This window comes from Entelurus aequoreus, linkage group LG09 (assembly GCF_033978785.1).
Source record: "Entelurus aequoreus isolate RoL-2023_Sb linkage group LG09, RoL_Eaeq_v1.1, whole genome shotgun sequence".
Taxonomy (NCBI): Eukaryota; Metazoa; Chordata; class Actinopteri; order Syngnathiformes; family Syngnathidae; genus Entelurus; species Entelurus aequoreus.
In genome coordinates, this window is record NC_084739.1 from 63,115,360 (window position 1) to 63,136,751 (window position 21,392).

General features: G+C 38.2%; 1 protein-coding gene across 24 annotated transcripts in view; it reads right to left on the minus strand.

Moving 5' to 3' along the window:
* LOC133657617 (ankyrin-3-like) overlaps positions 1-21,392 on the minus strand; it is a 280,491-nt gene that overhangs the window by 114,023 nt on the left and 145,076 nt on the right. For 17 of the 24 annotated variants that reach the window (XM_062059155.1, XM_062059163.1, XM_062059154.1 and 14 more), the window contains 7 exons: positions 19,304-19,501; positions 19,064-19,162; positions 14,920-15,018; positions 9,354-9,452; positions 9,167-9,262; positions 2,899-2,971; positions 2,746-2,802 (listed from right to left, as the gene is read on the minus strand). In XM_062059155.1, the coding sequence (XP_061915139.1) occupies positions 2,746-2,802; positions 2,899-2,971; positions 9,167-9,262; positions 9,354-9,452; positions 14,920-15,018; positions 19,064-19,162; positions 19,304-19,501 (721 nt within the window). The remainder of the gene's footprint in view (positions 1-2,745; positions 2,803-2,898; positions 2,972-9,166; positions 9,263-9,353; positions 9,453-14,919; positions 15,019-19,063; positions 19,163-19,303; positions 19,502-21,392) is intronic. The other 7 variants (XM_062059147.1, XM_062059165.1, XM_062059145.1 and 4 more) reach the window with 1 other exon arrangement.

A 21,392-nucleotide genomic window follows, 5' to 3' on the forward strand; every position in this document is an offset into this window, starting at 1 on the left:
ACTTAGGGGTGTAACGGTACGTGTATTTGTATTGACCCGTTTCGGTACGGGGGTTTCGGTTCGGTGGTGTACCGAACGAGTTTCCACACGGACATATTAAGTAGCGTAGCGCACGTTGTGTAAACAATGCACACGGAGGCACAACACACGGCTTGCTAGCAGCTAACGGGCTAGGACAACATGTAAAAGCCAGAGCTGGAAGACCCTCCTGCCTCGTTAAGATCTCCCGTTTGGGAACACTTTGGCCGCGCGATACACCAATGGAGGACGGAGGTTTGCCGACATTGTTCAGCAGGTATGGTTCTGACAACACGTCAAACATGCTAACCCATTTGAAGCGTCACCACCACATTCAAGCAGCCTCTCCTCGGCGAGTCAGGCAGGGCTAAAGCAATAACAAATGTTTACATAGCAGCAGATTTAAGTCCATATTGCATTAAAAACTAGATTTTGAGCCACTTCTATGGTGGAAGAACAATAAGCCCATATATTCTCTTACTGACAAGTTAGCCAGGCTGGGGGGGGGAAAGAAAAGTTACTCTGAGGCTGAGTTGACTTGAAACTGTTTAATGTTGTACTTTTTATACGTAGAAGAAAAATTTGGTCATTTTATTTAATCTGAGCAACAACTTGAGGCAGTTTAATGTTGATTAACGTGGACTTAAACAAGTTGAAAAACGTATTGGGGTGTTACCATTTAGTGGTCAATTGTACGGAATATGTACTGTACTGTGCAATCTACTAAGAAAAGTCTCAATCAATCACTCAAAAAAAGCACTTTATATGTAGAAAAGTTTTGTTAAGAAACCATTCTGAGCCTTATCTTATTTAGTTTTTATTTGATATATGTAGGGATGATGTTTGATAAGAAATTATCGAGTTCGAGCCTCTTATCGAATCCTCTTATCGAACCGATTCCTTATCGATTCTCTTATCGAGTCCAGATAGGTTGTTGTATGTGGAAAAAAACACACAATATTTTGTTTAACAAATCACCTCACATTCTCTACTGCTCGCTACTATAGTATTACCATATCTGAGTTATTGTGCAGAAATGTGGGGAAATAACTACAAATGTGCACTACAGTCGTTAACCGTGTTACAAAAAAGATCAATTAGACTGATACATAATGTTGGATATAGAGAACATACACTTTATTTATTGAGTCAGAAATATTAAAGTTCGATGATTTGGTAAAATTGCAAACAGCTAAAATGATGTGGAATGAAATGATGGAATGGATGAAGTAAAGAAGTGAAACATTGTACTGATATGATCCACTTTAAGAGGTTGTTCAAATGAATAGTGCTTACAAAGTACAAAGAAGAAGAATTATGTGAAATACTTTCAACCTCATTGAAAATAAGATATTCTTCATCTCAGTATATTAATAATGACTGAATTAATTAATTACATATTACAAAACTGTTGTATATACTAATTCACAGATATTTTATTATAAAAAGGTCTGTAAAGGATGTATATATATTTGTAAACGCCATGAAGTGGGAAAGGGGGAGGATTAAATAAGCTTGACTTCTTCCTACTCCTGTAAAGTGAAATTATATGAAAGTGTGATGTATTATGATGTAGTCGGATCATGTTTTGTTTAGTTCTGTTCTGTTAGTTTTGGACTTCCTTAGTTGTTTTGTGCACTTCGGGGGTTTGTTTTAGTCACCATGGTTACTTATGATTTTCACCTGCCTTGTACGCGCACCCGTTGCTCATCAGAGACTCTATTTAAGCCTGCCTTTTCCGCTCACTCGTCGTGGCTTCATTGTTTGCATTTGCAAATGTGCTAAAGTGGCCTTAGCTTCTAGTATTCCTGTGCTAAGTCAGTTTTTGCTTTAGCTTCTCGTGCGAACGGCACGCTTCCCTTTTGTTTCGTTCCTGTCTGTTGTAACGTGTATTGTTTATGAGAAATAAATCATCTCCTACCTGCACGCGTCAGTTTTGCGTCCCGGGAGAACGAACCGCAGCACGCGGCACCCCGCGGCACCCCGCCGTGACAAACGACTGAGCTACTTGACGTCATTTGTTGCGATGTCACACGGGGCATTTTGTCGGGACGGGAGTCGTTCCGAGGGATTCGAATAAAGAACCAACTCTTTTTTTTTTTTTACTGTAGTGGTCTCGATAACGGGTACCGGTTCTCAAAAAGGGATTTGAGTCCGAGAACTCGGTTCTTTTCTTATCGAACAACCGGGAAAATCGGTTTCGAGTATCATCCCTAGATATATGTTGACCACATGAACCCTGGCAATGGACCCTGGGTGTGTATATGTATGTTATGCCATTGTTTACAAATTTGGTAAATAAATAACCAAAAAATGTATATTTTGTTGTTTTCTTACTGTACGGAAAATGAACCGAACCGTGACCTCTAAACCGAGGTACGTACCGAACCGAACCGAAATGTTTGTGTACCGTTACACCCCTAATATCACTTGATAAAAAGTACACTTCCTGGGGACACACACTGTCCAACACATGCGAGGACAAACACAAAGTCCAAAAATCACCTTTAAACGGTTTCAATTCCAGAACCAACACTCTTCCAATACACTGTCGTGGCGACACATCCTAATCATTTTCTCATACTTACTGTAAACGGTATACGTGTTAGACCCCCTGTGACATAGAAAGCAGGACTAAAGAAAGTTTTCCAGGGTTAATGTATCTCCAAGAAAGCAGGTTAGCTCCAAGATGTGTTAGTGAGAAGCACAAAGCGGAGCAGAGTATACCTTCATGGTCATCTGACAAAGAGTCCTCATCCAGCCTTTCAGGCACGTTGGCCCAAGCTGTGAGACGTGAGCGCATACAGAGTGACACGTGCAACACGTTATGGCATCACAAAGCACAGTCATGCAGCGTGAGGCTTCCAAATAAAGACCCACCTTCGTCATCGGACATGTCCAGGAACTCGTTCATGGTCTCGGGGACGTTGACTTTGTGTTTCTCGGCTGTGCTCTGCAAGGTGGAAAGGCAGAAATGCGACACAATGAGCTCCAATGCAAGAGTCGTATTGGATATGTTACATGAAAAGACTCAAATTCTGTTGGTTTATTACCAGAGGTGGGTAGTAACGCGCTACATTTACTCCGTGACATCTACTTGAGTAACTTTTGGGATAAATTGTACTTATAAGAGTAGTTTTAATGCAACATACTTTTACTTGAGTATATTTATAGAGAAGAAACTTTTACTCCGCTCCATTTATCTACATTCAGCTCGCTACTCGCTACTGATTTTTATCCATCTGTTAAAGGCCTACTTTAGTTTAGTTGAGTCTTTATTTGAAGGGACAATGTACAGAAACATTAAGCTCAAAGACAGATATGTTCTGTACCAGATTATAGCTAAATAGCTCATTTCCATCTGCAGTCCCTGGCTACCTAAATTAAAGGGATACAAAAATCATGCAATACAATTATGACAATAAAAACATACACAAGTATTAAGAAAAAAGTCATAAAATGCCCTTTCATGGACACATACTTAATATACAATACAAGCACACCTCATTTACATCATCACACAAAGACAATACATACTTTTGTTCACATCTGTCATCATTTGTAAAAACAAGCATGATTTTAACACACACACCTCACAATTTACAACAAAAATGCTCTCATGAATAAATATAATACACATTAGGTTGATGTGTCCAACATAATGCCCACCTTAGTGACCGTGTGAGCAGCTTTGATTGCTCCAAAGCCACTTTTTAACTTCAATTGTGAATGAAGAATAATCTGTTAGACTTTTCAAGTTTGTTGTGAGGTCCTTCCATTCCTTTATGGCTTTATATGAAAAGGCTGATTGTGCAAAAGAGGTTTTACATCTGGGTATTCTACACTGCCCCCTGGTGGAGGCTCGTGTGTTTCTAGTTGTCACAGCAGATGTAAACTGGACAAAGTGCTTAAGTGGCGCCGGTGCAGTGTTATTTAAGATTCGATGGGCCATTCGTATTGATGCTAATCTTTGAATGTTAGCTAAATTTAACAATCTGTATTTTTGGAGAACTAAACAATGATGGTGGTGTTGTGGTTTTCGGTCAAGGATTTTGAGGGATTGTTTGTGCAAAGTTTCCAATGGCCTCAATGTCATTTTGCTTGCCTGCGACCAACATGTTATACAATAATAAAAACGAGACATAATCATTGCATTAAAATAAGTTTGAGCTGCCTCCAGTGTTAATGAATTCCTGATACATTTGAACCTTTTTATGTTGTATTTAAGACTCTGGCACATCTGTTTGATATGTTTTTTAAAGCCAAGTGTTGGCTCCAAAATGACACCCAGGTAACGATATTCACTAACATTTTGTATTATTTCCTTATTAACCGTTATATTTGGAAAGGATGACACTGAAAGCCACTACTAGCGACCACGCAGTCTGATAGTTTATATATCAATGATGACATCTTAACATTGCAACACATGCCAATACGGCCGGGTTAACTTATAAAGTGACATTTTAAAATTCCCGCCACACTTCCGGTTGAAAAACTCCTTTGGATATGATTTATGCGCGTGACATCACAAAATCCACGGAAGTGGTTGGACCCCATCGGACCCGATACAGAAACCTCTTGTTTTCTTCGACAAAATTCCACAGTATTCTGGACATCTGTGTTGGTGAATCTTTTGCAATTTGTTTAATGAACAATGGAGGCTGCAAAGAAGAACGTTGTAGGTGGGATCGATCGGTGTATTAGCGGCTAAGTACAATACTTACAGCAACACAACAAGGACTACTTACTACGCCTAGCCAATGCTTGCCGCCAAACCCACAGATGAAGTCCTTCGTCGCGCCGTCGATCGCTGGAATGCAGGTGAGCTCGGGTGTTGATGGGAAGATGAGGGCTGGCTGGCGTAGGTGGAGCGCTAATGTTTTATCATAGTTCTGTGAGGTCCGGTTGCTAAGTTGCTAAATTAGCCTTAGCGTCGTTAGCAACAGCATTGTTAAGTCTTACCAGGCTGAGAATTTTTAACCGTGTAGTTACATGTACATGGTTTAATAGTATTGTTGGTCTTCTGTCTATCCTTCCAGTCAGGGGTTTATTTATTTAGTTTCTATCTTCATTTGAGAACGATGCTATCACGTTAGCTCAGTAGCTAAGTGTGTCACCGATGTATTGTCGTGGAGATAAAAGTCACTTTAAATGTCCATTTCGCGTTCTCGACTCTCATTTTCAAGAGGATATAGTATCCCAGGTGGTTTAAAATACAAATCCGTGATCCACAATAGAAAAAGGAGAGAGTGTGGAATCCAATGAGCCAGCTTGTACCTAAGTTACGGTCAGAGCGAAAAAAGATACGTCCATCACTGCCTCTCTAGTCCTTCACTGTAACGTTCCTCATCTACGAATCTTTCATCCTCGCTCAAATTAATGGGGTAATCGTCGCTTTGTCGCTCCGAATCTCTCGCTCCATTGTAAACAACGGGGAATTGTGAGGAATACTAGCTCCTGTGACGTCACGCTACTTCCGCTACAGGCAAGGCTTTTTTTATCAGCGAACAAAAGTTGCGAACTTTATCGTCGATTTTCTCTACTAAATCCTTTCAGCAAAAATATGGCAATATCGCGAAATGATCAAGTATGACACATAGAATGGATCTGCTATTCCCGTTTAAATAAAAAAAATTCATTTCAGTAGGCCTTTAACGCACGCTTTGTTTGTTTTGGTTTGTCAGACAGACCTTCAAAGTAGGATCTATCGCATGCCTGCGTTCCACCAATCAAATACAGTCACTGGTGACGTTTGACTCCGTTTCACCAATCAACAGAGTCAGGTGGTCACATGACCGCCTGGTCATGTGACGCAAAACAACAAGTTCAAGCTTACATGAACTCAACGTCAAATTTGAGGAAGCACATGGCGGTAAGTAACGTTAGTAGATATTTTGGCTGTCACCGTAGGCTGATGTTAGCTTCCCTGCTATGAATCACTGTCAAATGTACATCGTGTGGGGACATTTATTAACGCACTGCAGCCTCACACACACACACACACACACACACACACACACACACACACACACACACACACACACACACACACACACACACACACACACACACACACACACACACACACACACACACACACACTCACACACACACCAATCAGAAGTGCACAGTGTGTTCTCAGGTGCAGCCCACACCTATCAGTAAGGCTAACTTGTTATTTTCCTTAGTAATCTCTGCCTACTGAGCCTATGGTGCTGTTAAGTTATTGTGGCTCAATTTGCCTTCATTTTTTTTATGTTAATGTATTATTATTTAATATATATTATTGTTTTAGTTGCTTAAGAGATATTCCTGGCTCTGAATTTGCTCATTGCTATTTTTATGTTTTTGTGCATTATTTGTTGCCGTCATCATTAAACGAACAGGTTACTCATCAGTTACTCAGTACTTGAGTAGTTTTTTCACAACATACTTTTTACTTTTACTCAAGTAAATATTTGGGTGACTACTCCTTACTTTTACTTGAGTAATAAATCTCTAAAGTAACAGTATTCTTACTTGAGTACAATTTCTGGCTACTCTACCCACCTCTGTTTATTACTGAAATAGATGCCATCATTCATGCAGTCAATCACTAACGGTAAACACACATGGCGCCCCTAAGTGGTAGTAATTGTCATTGCAAGGACTGACTATAACAGACATGACATCTAAAGCTAAAATGTATGAGAATATTTAATAGTGTTGAATATTGACCCAAATGATCATTTTTCTCCCCTTCTTTTGCTTGGTGTGTACAGATTTATGCATGCAAACCAACAGGTGGCGCCAAATGACTTTTCTTCCTGCAGAGGAGGAATTATGATGCTACTTTTAAAATAATGACGATTAATTAAAGAGAGTCATTTAACAACTCTCATTTCTAATTGCAATTTCCAACTGGTTATTGCACCGATAAACAGGGTGTTGTCTTATATTCCGGGCCGTCTTAGATTTGGGTCAATAGGGTATTTAAAAAAAACTACTCAGTGGCCTAGTGGTTAGAGTGTCCGCCCTGAGTTGGGTAGGTTGTGAGTTCAAACCCCGGCCGAGTCATACCAAAGACTATAAAAACGGGAGCCATTACCTCCCTGCTTGGCACTCAGCATCAAGGGTTGGAATTGGGGGTTAAATCACCAAAAATGATTCCCGGGCGCGGCCACCACTGCTGCTCACTTCCCCCCCTTACCTCCCAGGGGGTGAACAAGGTTTCACCACACCTAGTGTGTGTGTGTGACTATCATTGGTACTTTAACTTAACTTTAACTTAAGCATAATTTTCATTATTTAACTTAAAATTCCTCTAAGGGCCTCTGAGCCTAATAAACAGACACCTGGTACTCTCTGCAGTTAAGCTATTAAACGCCCCTGGTAGCTATACAAAAATATACGATCATTTACAGCAATAACGGCTTTTAAAGAGGTTTTAAAGGCCATGTAGTATTTTCAAAACATTTTAAATAAGTGCCAGGTGCCACAATTAGACATGTTTTAACACCTGTATTTATTTATCATTACTCTTTCAATGTGTGCAATTTTCAATTGATTAAATTGTAAATTATTTCTATATTTTTTTGTCTTTATTTAAAAATATATTCTCCACTTGTTTATTTTTTATCCCCTTTTCTTTTTTGTTAGACATTTTCTATCATTTTCTCTTCCTGTAGCCCCAAACGATGGGAGACCAGGCTTTCTGCTCCGCCGCTCCCAGTCTGTGGAACGCTCTCCCTGACCACCTGAGGGCACCACAGACTGTGGATGCTTTTAAAAAAAGGCTTAAAAACCCTTCTTTTAAAAAAAGCCTTTTTTTTTTAGATATATGCATACTAGGGCTGCAATTAACAACTATTTTGATAATCGATTAATCTGTGGATTATTACTTCGATTAATCGATTAATAATCGGATAAAAGAGACAAAATACATTTCTCTCCTTTCCAGTATTTTATTGAAAAAAAACCAGCATACTGGCACCATACTTATTTTGATTACTGTTTCTCAGCTGTTTGTAAATGTTGCAGTTTATAAATAAAGGTTTATAAAAAAAAATGAAAAAAAATAAAAAAGAGCCTCTGCGCATGCGCATAGCATAGATCCAACGAATCGATGACTAAATTAATCGCCAACTATTTGTATAATTGATTTTAATCGATTAGTTGTTGCAGCCCTAATGCATACTAGTTTTAGCTATTTGGCTGTTCTAGTTTTTTTTTTTTTTTTTAAATCTTTTTAAAAAAATTTAATACACTGTAGCACTTTGAGGTTGTTTACTCAATGTAAAGTGCTTTTTACAAATAAAATCTATTATTATTATTATTAGAGATGTCCGATAATATGGGTCTGCCGATATTATCGGCCGATAAATGCGTTAAAATGTATTATCGGAAATTATCGGTATCGGTTTTTTTATTATCAGTATCGTTTTTTTGGGGTTTTTTTAAAATTAAATGCACATAAAAAACACAAGATACACTTACAATTAGTGCACCAACCCAAAAAACCTCCCTCCCCCATTCACACTCATTCACACAAAAGGGTTGTTTCTTTCTGTTATTAATATTCTGCTTCCTACATTATATATCAATATATATCAATACAGTCTGCAAGGGATACAGTCCGTAAGCACACATGATTGTGCGTGCTGCTGCTCCACTAATAGTACTAACCTTTAACAGTTAATTTTACAAATTTTCATTAATTACTAGTTTCTATGTAACTGTTTTTATATTGTTTTACTTTCTTTTTTATTCAAGAAAATGTTTTTAATTTATTTATCTTATTTTATTTGATTCATTTTTTTAAAAAGTACCTTATCTTCACCATACCTGGTTGTCCAAATTAGGCATAATAATGTGTTAATTCCACGACTGTATATATCGGTTGATATCGGTAACGGTTGATATCGTATCGGTAATTAAAGAGTTGGACAATATCGGCATATCGGATATCGGCAAAAAGCCATTATCGGACATCCCTAATTATTATTATAAACGGTCAACACATAGCGTGAACAAACTAAAATTAATTCTGCTTCTTCCTACTCCTTTTCATGTTGCCGCACAAGTGTAAACATGTGACGTCCCTCAACGGATCTTGTTTAGCATAGTTTGATGATTATTCTATTAGGAACATTAGTCAACAACTGACCACAGTGTTGAGGTTTTCGTCCGTCACAGGCTTCAGGGTGTCCACCACCGAGATGTAACCTAGGCGACGGGCCATGGACAGCGCCGTGTTGCCATTCTGAGCGAAAGGAGAGAGAGCGACAGGAAGTGAGATGCGCTCGGGAAGAAAACCGACAACCTGGCAGCCCCAAGTTGAGTGTGGCACTGACCGTGGTGAGGTCGCTGGCCGAGGCGCCGTGCTGGAGGAGGAGGTTGATGATGTGGGTGTGGCCCTGCTGCGCCGCCTGGTGCAGAGGTGTGTAACCGCTCTGGAGGAACATGACGGAGACGTGAGCAAAACAAGACTTTGTTGGAGGCTGCGGTCACACTTGAAAATAAAAAAACATGTACAGGATTTTCCGGACTTATTAAGGCGCACTTCAAATCATTTTTTCCCCACAAAACTTGGTGCGCTTAATGCAGTGTTTTTCAACCTTTTTTGAGCCAAGGCACTTTTTTTTCATTGAAAAAATCCCGAGGCACACCAACAGCAGAAATCATTAAAAAACGAAATTTATTGACAATAAAAAGTTGTTCTCGCAATTGTTGGATATGACTTTAAAGCAGGGGTCACCAACCTTTTTGAAAGCAAGAGCTACTTCTTGGGTAGTGATTAATGTGAAGGGCTACCAGTTTGATACACACTTAAATAAATTGCCAGAAATAGCCAATTTGCTCAATTTACCTTTAACTCTATGTTATTATTAATAATTAATGATATTTACACTTAATTGAACGGTTTAAAAGAGGAGAAAACAGGAAAAAAAATGACAATAACATTTTGAAACATAGTTTATCTTCAATTTCGACTCTTTAAAATTCAAAATTCAACCGAAAAAAAGAAGAGAAAAACTAGCTAATTCGAATCTTTTTGAAAAAATAAAAAAACTAATTTATGGAACATCATTAGTCATTTTTCCTGACTAAGATTAATTTTAGAACTTTGATGACATGTTTTAAATAGGTTAAAATCCAATCTGCACTTTGTTAGAATATATAACAAATTGGACCAAGCTATATTTCTAACAAAGACAAATCATTATTTCTTCTAGATTTTCCAGAACAAATTTTTTTAAAGAAATTCAAAAGACTTTGAAATAAGATTTAAATTTGATTCTACAGATTTTCTAGATTTGCCAGAATAATTTTTTTGAATTTTAATCATAATAAGTTTGAAGAAATATTTCACAAATATTCTTCGTCGAAAAAACAGAAGCTAAAATGAAGAATTAAATCAAAATGTATTTATTATTCTTTACAATAAAAAAAATACATTTACTTGAACATTGATTTAAATTGTCAGGAAAGAAGAGAAAAGATTTTAAAAGGTAAAAAGGTATATGTGTTTAAAAATCCTAAAATCATTTTTAAGGTATTTTTTCTCTAAAATTGTCTTTCTGAAAGTTATAAGAAGCAAAGTAAAAAAAATAATGAATTTATTTAAACAAGTGAAGACCAAGTCTTTAAAATATTTTCTTGGATTTTTAAATTCTATTTGAGTTTTGTCTCTCTTAGAATTAAAAATGTCGAGCAAAGCGAGACCAGCTTGCTAGTAAATAAATAAAATTAAAAAAATAGAGGCAGCTCACTGGTAAGTGCTGCTATTTGAGCTATTTTTAGAACAGGCCAGCGGGCTACTCATCTGGTCCTTACGGGCTACCTGGTGCCCGCGGGCACCGCGTTGGTGACCCCTGCTTTAAAGCATAACCAAGCATGCATCACTTACACTTACACTTCCTTTTTATTGTCATTCAAATTTGAACTTTACAGCACAGATAAGAACGAAATTTCGTTACATTAGCTCATGGTAGTGCAGGATAAAAAAGCAATAAGGTGCATATATAAATAAGTAAATAGGTTACTGTACAGATAAATATATTGCACTTTTTCATATGCATCCACGTTTATGGATGTATGTTATATTGTCTTTTTTATTCCAGCGAGTTATAGCTGGAATATATACTATAGCTGGATAATATATATGGAATATATGATGAATATGAATTAATATATACTGGAACTATAGCTCTTGTCTCAAAGTAGGTGTACTGTCACCACCTGTCACATCACACCTTGACTTATTTGGACTTTTTTGCTGTTTTCCTGTGTGTAGTGTTTTACTTCTTGTCTTGCGCTCCTATTTTGGTGGCTTTTTCCTGTTTTGTTGGTATTTTCCTGTTGCAGTTTCATGTCTTCCTTGAACATTATTCTCCACACCTGCTTTGTTTTCGCAATCCAGACTATTTCAGTTGTGCGGACCCTTTCCTTCTTTGTGCGGACATTGTTGATTGTCATGTTTGGATGTACTTTGTGGACGCCGTCTTTGCTCCACAGTAAGTCTTTGCTGTCGTCCAGCATTCTGTGTTTTGTTTACTTCGCAGCCAGTTCAGTTTTAGTTTCGTTCTGCATAGCTTCCCTAAGCTTCAATGCCTTTTCATAGCGGCACTCGCCTTTTGTTTCTTTTTGGTTTAAGCATAAGATACCTTTTTACCTGCACCCTGCCTCCCGCTGTCGTCTGCATATAGTGATCATGACACTACGTGTTCCCGACATCTACAAAGCAATTAGCTACCTGCTGCCACCTACTGATATGGAAGAGTTTAACATGGTTACTCTGCCACATTATTTACGGATTATAATTACTTGTGTGCAAAACATTTTTAACCCAATTAGGTGAAACGACAATGTCCCACGGCACACCAGACTGTATTTCACCGCAGCACAGTGGTTGAAAAACACTTGCCTAATGTACGGAATAATTCTGGTTGAGCTTATCCACCTCGAAGCTATTTTCTTTGGTACAAGGTCTAATGATAAGTGTGACTAGCAGATGGCAGTCAAACATAAGAGATACATGTAGACCGCACTATGATGGCAATATGACTCAAGTAAACAACAGCAACATTTTATATGTTCCATTGAAAATATAGAACATTACACACGGCATTTAAAAATCTATCAAAATGTTTTAGTAGGACTTTGGTAAGCTATGAAGCCACACCGCTTGATGTGCTTCAACATAGGAGTATTATTATGGTGTGTGTATAAGGTAAGACATTATCTGGCGTTTTGTTTCGCAATTTTATGCAAAAGCAACTTTTCTTACCTTCTGGTACCTGCTGATCTGTATTTGGGATCTGCATAAATCCTGAAAAATTGCGCGCCTCCGGCTTTGTAGTCCGTGCCGACACCGTAGTGGATAAGCTTCTTCTTTTTCTCTATCTTCTTGTTATGTGACATTCATCCTCCACTGTTGCCATTTCTAATATAAAGTAGTGTAAAGTTCTTACTTATATCTGTCAGTAAACTCACCATGAAAGCACTAAAACATACCGGTGTAGTGAGTTGACATTATTCACCCAAGGAACTTTAGTTATTGAGAGATTTTCGGTCGGACGCTTTTTCACGGGGGCGTTGTTGTTGCACTAGTGAGCCACGGATGAGGAGATGCTGCTCCGTGATTGATTGAAGTAAAGTGTGAATGTCATTAAAACAGTTAGCGCCATCTTTTGACACTTCTTCCACTCCCGTCCTTGCACGCTACACCGCTACAACAAAGATGACGGGGAGAAGACGCTGTCCAAGTGGAGGCACGGATATAAGACCGCCCACAAAATGGCGCATCCTGAAGCAACGTGAAGATGATGTGTAAAACATCATCTATGCAACATTTTGAGAAATGCATGACATGTTATGTAGACCACAAGGAAGTCTTTTGCATTTAGAAAATAATCATCTTAATATGACTCCTTTAATGCGCCTTATAGTCCGGTGCGCCTTATATATGAAAAAAGATCAGAAGCAGACCATTCATCGGCAGTTCGCCTTATAGTCCGGTGCGCCCTATGGTCCGGAAAATACGGTACTTAAGTACAGTTTGCTTGGCACTGGTATATTTGTCATGGGACCAAAGACTGCAGTTAGAAAAAGCACTTAATTGGACAGCAACATTTCCCACACATTCATGGCAGCCCGCCATAAATAAATGATGACCGACACAAATAATAATGTACAAACTTTTCTACAGACCAAATAAAAATATGCTTTGGTGTACGGAACCTTGTCTAAGTGTACAGACACCCTTTGTGTGTCTCACAGTGCAGCCATTTTGTGCCCGGAAGCACATCCATTGTGGGCGGGCTGATCGCTCTCTGGTGCTCAATTAGTCAGCACAGCAGTGCTGTCGTTAGCTACTGCGCTAATAGCTACCTTGTGTGCTCTGTTAGCCTTTTTACATAATTTTGCTAGTTTTTCTAGCTCAATATGTGTCCAAAAAAAGCAATGAACAAGCGATGTGTGGTTTGAAATATCCACAGCGTTGATGACACCGCCCCTTTTCCCTCCTCCTTTCCGCTGCACACCAAGAAGATTACCCGACAAGGTAAAGTGGATTTTAATTTTTATTCCGAATCGTTGTAGCTGTCAAAGTTTGTGATGTCATACTGTGGGTGCACCACAGGGCTAGTGACAGTGTGTGTGCGTGTTGGCAGGGCGGATGCAAATGACGCCGGTTCAGCTAGTTATTGTTTTGGTTCTGTTATTAAATAAAAAGTTGATCAATCACCACTTGTTATGATAGTTTGATATACAGTATGGTATAACAGCTTGTACAGATGTTTACTAAAATATTAACTTTTGTCCTTATTAGTCATCTTTACATTGTTTCTTATGAGGAAATGATTCAATATACAAACTTTTATATTCCCCAACCCTGTCATTACAACTTTGTACAGTAGATGGCATCGTAACTCTGCTTCTTAAACCTTGATCTGCTAGATTAGTGCTTCTCAAACAACAAAAGCACTCTCCAAGTACCACCATCGACTGCATGCAAAGTAACTTTATATATATATATATATATATATATATATATATATATATATATATATATATATATATATATATATATATATATATATATATATACTAATATATATATATATATATATATACACACACACATATATACAGTTCATATATACATAGTATATATGTATATACTATATATATACACACACACTATATATGTATATGCAGTATATACAGTAATATATATATATATATATATATATATATATATATATATATATATATATATATATATATATATATATATATATATATATTTATATACACACACCCATTTATATATACAGTATACACACACACACACACACGTGTGTTTACATATAATAATATAAGGGATATATAACAATTATTATTTATTATTTTATATAATATATTGAATATTAAGAGTATGTGAAAGTTCAACTCCTACCTTGTTTACTTCCGTGACGACCTCTTTGAAGTTTACTAATCAATCATAAATATTAAGCAACTAAAAGTCAAATATGAATAAGTGAGGAGAGTGTTTTGCACTTTTCCCATCATGCCTTGAAATGAATAAAAATGGGTGCAATTCAAATTGTATGGTGATGGGACATTTTTTAAATAATATCTGCAAAGTTCTGTGAGCAGGTTGTGTTATGTGTGTGGACTTTTTGTGCTGCTTGGATTATTTTTGCACCATGACTAGGAAAGGTTGTTTGGATTGGGTCGTACAAGTAAATGCTGTGTTTGTGATGTAAAGAGAGTACACGTCACGGTCACTAACCTGGGTTACTCACACAGTCCACAAGATGGCGACAAATTGCCACCTGTCAACACCCTGGCTATTTAAATGTAATATGAAAGCACCACATCCCTGATTTAAACTGAACACAACAGTTTTTGTACCTTGGTTTTGCCGTTGACTCTGGCGTGATTCTGCATGAGGAAGTTGGCCATCTTGGCGTTGCCATAGTGACAAGCCACATGCAGCGGCGTGTAGCCCATCTGTGAGAAAGTGAAGAAAAAGACCGGTTGTGTAAGAGCTTTGTGTTGAGTGGTGCAGAATAAAGCACATGTAAACAAGTGTCCTGCATCACCTTCTACACACATACTGTAATATACCACACTCATTTTAGCTCAGGGGCCACATGGTAAAATCATGACATGATTACTTCAAAATAAAGACAACTTTAGATTGTTTTCTTGGTTTGAAAATAGAACAAACATTCTCAATATGTTTTTTTACACTTACATGTTGGGGTTAATAGTATTCTATGTTCATTTGTCCTGATGTGATAATGCTCATCATCATAAGAGGTGGAAATGAGTCTGGCAGAGTTTTAAAGGCCTACTGAAAGCCACTACTAGCGACCACGCAGTCTGATAGTTTATATATCAATGATGAAATCTTAACATTGCAACACATGCCAATACGGCCGGGTTAACTTATAATTTGCAATTTTAAATTTGCCGCTAAACTTCCGGTTCGAAACGCCTCTGAGGATGACGTATGCGCGTGATGTAGCCCGGGGAACACGGGTATGCCTTCCACATTGAAGCCAATACGAAATAGCTGTTTTCATCTCATTCTGGGTGTATTCTGGACATCTGTGTTGGTGAATCTGTTGCAATTATGTTCATTGCATTATGGAGAAAGAAGCTGAGCAAGCAAGGAAGAAAGTTCTCGGTGCGAAACGTCTCAGCAGCAACACGTACACAGCCGGCGCTTCTTTGTTTACATTCCCGAAAGATGCAGTCAAGATGGAAGAACTCGGATAACAGAGACTCTAACCAGGAGGACTTTTGACTTCGATACACAGACGCCTGTAGAGAACTGGGACAACACAGACTCTTACCAGGATTACTTTGATTTGGATGACAAAGACGCAGACGTGCTACCGTGAGTATGCAGCTTTGGCTTCCAAACATTTGATCGCTTGACCGTACGTGCGCGTCACGTACGTAACTTTTTTTTAAATATATAAGCTTTATGAACCTTGGGTTAGGTGAACGGTCTTTTGGGCTGAGTGATTGTGTGTGTTGATCAGGTGTTTGAATTGTATTGGCGTGTTCTATGGAGCTAGGAGCTAGCAGAGGAGCTAGGAGCTAGCATAACAAACATGTAGGTGTTTTTATGCAGGATTAATTTGTGGCATATTAAATATAAGCCTGGTTGTGTTGTGGCTAATAGAGTCTTGTGTTTATTTACTGTTGTAGTCATTCCCAGCTGAATATCAGGTCACCCCCGGCTCTCACAGCATCTTCCCTATCTGAATAGCTTCAACTCCCCACTAGTCCTTCACTTGCACTTTACTCATCCACAAATCTTTCATCCTCGCTCAAATTAATGGGGAAATTGTCGCTTTCTCGGTACGAATCTCTCTCACTTCTGGCGGCCATCATTGTAAACAATAGGGAACTTTGCGTATATGTTCAACTGACTACGTCACGCTACTTCCGGTAGGGGCAAGCCTTTTTTTTATCAGATACCAAAAGTTGCAATCTTTATCGTCGTTGTTCTATACTAAATCCTTTCAGCAAAAATATGGCAATATCGCGAAATGATCAAGTATGACACATAGAATAGATCTGCTATCCCCGTTTAAATAAAAAAAATTCATTTCAGTAGGCCTTTAAAATGCTCCCATTGGTGTTCATTTTTAATCCATCAGAATATGAAATTAATAACATCAAAATCAAATTACACTCATTTCCCTCAACTGATGTACTAAGATGTGGTTCATTCTGTACATAGGTAGCATCATTTTTTTTAATTTTCCTGAGGGAACTCTCCTGAAGGAATCAATAAAGTACTATCTATCTATTTAATACAACACTTGTGAATTTAGACTCATTTCATGAATCATGAAGTTAGAAAAGGATACATGTTATTTCAGCATATTTATGTGCGCCCAGAAAATGTGTCCCCATTAGGGATGATACTCGAAACCTGTTTTCCCGGTTGTTCGATGAGAAAAGAACCGAGTCCTCTGACTCAAATCTCTTTTTGAGAACCGGTACCCGTTATCGAGACCACTATAGTAAAGAAAAAGAGTTGGTTCTTTATTCGAATCCCGTCCCGACCAGAAATGCTCCGTGTGACATCACAAGAAATGACGTCACGTAGCTCAGTCATTAGGCGCAGATAGCGAAAGCAGGAAAAACAATGGACGGGAAAAAGCGCTCCAAGGTGTAATAAAGTTCTAAACAAAATGTATAATCCAATGAATAACTTTACTGAGAGATTTTAGCAGGGTACAAACACATGACCAACACTTTTACCACCAACCGGAAACATAGCAACCAGGCTAGCAACGCACCTCCTTTACGGCAGCTGTCGCTACGTTCTTAAAGCAACCGCAGCACATACATATATATACAACACTGCAGCACATACATATATATACAACACATCTCCCTTTTTCAGCTTTTGTTTTTCTTTCCTCATAAACGTTACAAACTCACACTGTATATGTGTTGTCTGTCTAATTATAAATAATGCAGACGAGGCGTGTTGGCTGAGTTCTTGACGTTTACTTTCACAACGTGCTTATAACCTCATTCTTAGCTGCCGGGTGACGACACTTTTCGGGGCTACCGCGCATGCTCGTCACTCCCGTTGCATGCTGGGTAGTGTAGTTGTTATATTCCCTAGCTCATAACATCACATCTTTCCCCCTATAAAGAAATAATGTTAACTCAATAAAGTGTATTTCTTTTTTTTAGCTTTAACTTTTCATTTTTTAGCATTGTAACCACATTTGCAAACAACTTTTCTCTTCATAGAATTTTCTTTCAATAAAGAAATAAAAGTGCAAAAATGTCAAAGCATCATAACAAACAGTTATGTTCCAATAGCAGCAGAAGTGCACTTTTTGGAGAGCTGTATTATTTCCAGTTTTGTGCCCAAGGGACTGATTTTATTTAACACTATATTATTATTTATACACCTATAGTGATCACAGAGACAGGTTGTTTTTGTGTTACTGTATATATTTGTTTTTCTGAAAAATCCCACTTAATATACTTTGGGTAACAACAGCCAATATTTTTTTACTTTATATTATTTTTTTAGGGGGGTAACAGTCAATATTTATTTATTAGATTTTATTTTTTTCTTATATAATAAAAGTGAGCTTTTATTAAACCAAATATTGTATTTTTTTCCATATACAACAACCTATCTGGACTCCATAAGAGAATCGATAAGGAATCGGTTCGATAAGAGGATTCGATAATAGACTCAAACTTGATAATTTCTTATCAAACATCATCCCTAACCCCAATGCAGTCATAAGTACACCATTATGCAATATTATGCAAAAGCAACTTTTCTTACCTTCTGGTACCTGCTGATCTGTATTTGAGATCTGCATAAGTCCTGAAAATGTGCACACGTCCGCCTTTGTAGTCCGTGACACCGTAATTTATGAGCTTCTTTTTTTTCTATCTTGTTATGTGACATTCATCCTCCAATGTTGCCATTTCTATTATAAAGTAGTGTAAAGTTCTTACTTATATCTGTCAGTAAACTCACCATGAAAGCGCTAAAACATACCGGTGTAGTGAGTTTACATTATTCACCCAAGGAACTTTAGTTGTTAGAGAGTTCCGGTCACAGGACACATTTTGGGTGTTGTTGTTGCACTAGTGAGCCACGGATGAGGAGATGCTGCTCCGTTATTGATTGAAGTAAAGTGTGAATGTCATTAAAACAGTTAGCGCCATCTTTTGACACTTCTTCCACTCCCGTCCTTGTACGCTACACCGCTACAACAAAGATGACGCTGTCGAAGTAGAGCCACGTAAATAAACGGCGCATCCTGAAGCGACTGTCAGGTCCGAAAAATAGGTTAGATGTAAATATAAAATCCTGCATGTGTTTGCGTGTTTGCTTCAGCTTCACTTCCGCTTTGCTACCATGAGGTTTAGTTGTCAGAACAACAACAGCACAGGCATCACAGTGAGGATGCAATCTTCATCCTATTGTGTCAGCATTAGCTTTCAAAAGCAATATTGTGCTCACGTCATCACAAAGGTAAGTTTGCACCTTAGTTTGTGGGCTGACGTCAGCGCCGTGGTTGAGGAGGACTTCTGCCACGTTGACCTTGTCCTCCTGAGCGGCGAGGTGGAGCGGCGTAAGTCCGCTCTGAGTGTGGAGGGAAGACACAAAAGTGAGGCACTAAAATGTTTACAATGTTGCCAGGCTTCATGAAAAAGTGCTGCAGGTTGAAAAGTGAGCGACAACCTGTTGGTGTGTCAGTCAGGAAGGTGTACCTAGTATTATTACCTTATTGCAGATGTTGACAGCGGCGCTCTTGGCCAGAAGCAGCGACACCAAGTCCACGCTGCCCTCCTGCGCCGCCAGGTGGATGGGGCTGATGCCCTGCCGCGTCATGGCGTTGGTGTCGGCGCCGTACTCCAGCAGCGTGGTGCCGATGTCCATTTGGTTCTTTTTGGCTGCGATGTGGAGCGGCGTGTAGCCGTTCTGAGGACAGGACGGAGGAAGACGCCACAGTTTGCAAGATGGACGAGTGCCAAGAACGGAAGGCAAAGTCAAAAGCTGTTTTCATTTTGTCGTGTGGTTGCCAATACGTTTATCATCAATAATTGTGCCAACAGATGAAAGTATTTCTATAAAGGAAAATAACGCTATTTAGTAACATCTCACTTGTCTGACTATCAGCCAGTATGACCATGGCATTCCTCCCAGCCAAGCTGCAAAGTCAATCATAATTAAAAAAATATGAAAATACAAGAAAAAATACAAAGAAAAAATATTTTCGAAAAATGAATCATTCTAAATAAAATTGATTTATTAAAACATTTTTTTTTATTCCTAAAAACTCCTCGGATGTATGAAAAATAATTTGTGAGCGGTTAAAATTTGGAATTACGAAGTTTTGATTGATTGATTGCAACTTTTATTAGTAGATTGCACAGTAGAGTACATATTCCGTACAATTGACCACTAAATGGTAACAACCCAGTAAGTTGTTCAACTTGTTTAAGTCGGGGTCCACGTTAATCAATTCATGGTAACAAAAAAATTGTCAATGCTTTTTTAAATTATTTATTTAATGCAACTATACAAGTATAAAAATACTTGTAATATAGTAAACTATTTTAGAATGTACAATTGTTTACAACTGGATTTGTTAATTTTTTATTTTTTTTACAAATTAATTCAAAACATTTAATACAAATATACATTTAAAAATGTATAAAGTAAAAGAAAAGTTTTACAGGGGTTAAAATGTTGCATTTTTAATGCTTTTGCAGCACCTAATTGTGGTGAAAAACAAAAATGTTTTTCAAATAAAAATCGTCTTTATAACATTAAAAAAGATTATATTTGGACATGGAAAAAAAAAAAAAAGAGCATAAGAAATGTCTAGTTTTATTTAAAGTTACCGTATTTTTCGGACTATAAGTCGCAGTTTATTCATAGTTTGGCCGGGGGGTGCGACTTATACTCAGGAGCGACTTATGTGTGAAATGATTAACACATTAGCGTAAAATATCCAATAATATTATTGATGTCATTCACGTAAGAGACTAGACGTATAAGATTTCATGGGATTTAGCGATTAGGAGTGACTGAAGGCAGCACGGTGGCAGAGGGGTTAGTGCATCTGCCTCACAATACGAAGGTCCTGAGTAGTCGTGAGTTCAATCCCGGCCTCGGGATCTTTCTGTGTGGAGTTTGCATGTTCTCCCCGTGACTGCGTGGGTTCCCTCCGGGTACTCCGGCTTCCTCCCACCTCCAAAAACATGCACCTGGGGATAGGTTGATTGGCAACACTAAATTGGCCCTAGTGTGTGAATGTGAGTGTGAATGTTGTCTGTCTATCTGTGTTGGCCCTGCGATGAGGTGGCGACTTGTCCAGGGTGTACCCCGCCTTCCGCCCGATTGTAGCTGAGATAGGCTCCAGCGCCCCCCGCGACCCCGAAGGGAATAAGCGGTAGAAAATGGATGGAGGAGTGACAGATTGTTTGGTAAACGTATAGCATGTTCTATATGTTATAGTTATTTGAATGACTCTTACCATAATATGTTACGTTAACATACCAGTTGGTTATTTATGCCTCATATAACGTACACTTGTTCAGCCTGTTGTTCACTATTCTTTAGACATTTTAAATTGCCTTTCAAATGTCTATTCTTGCTGTTGGCTTTTAGCAAATACATTTCCCCCAAAAATGTGACTTATACTCCAGTGCGACTTATATATGTTTTTTCCCTTCTTATTATGCATTTTCGGCCGGTGCGACTTATACTACGGAGCGACTTATACTACGAAAAATACGGTATACATATATATATTCCAAGCGTGATAATGTCACGTTATGGATTGGAAAATGCATTTTTAGACAAT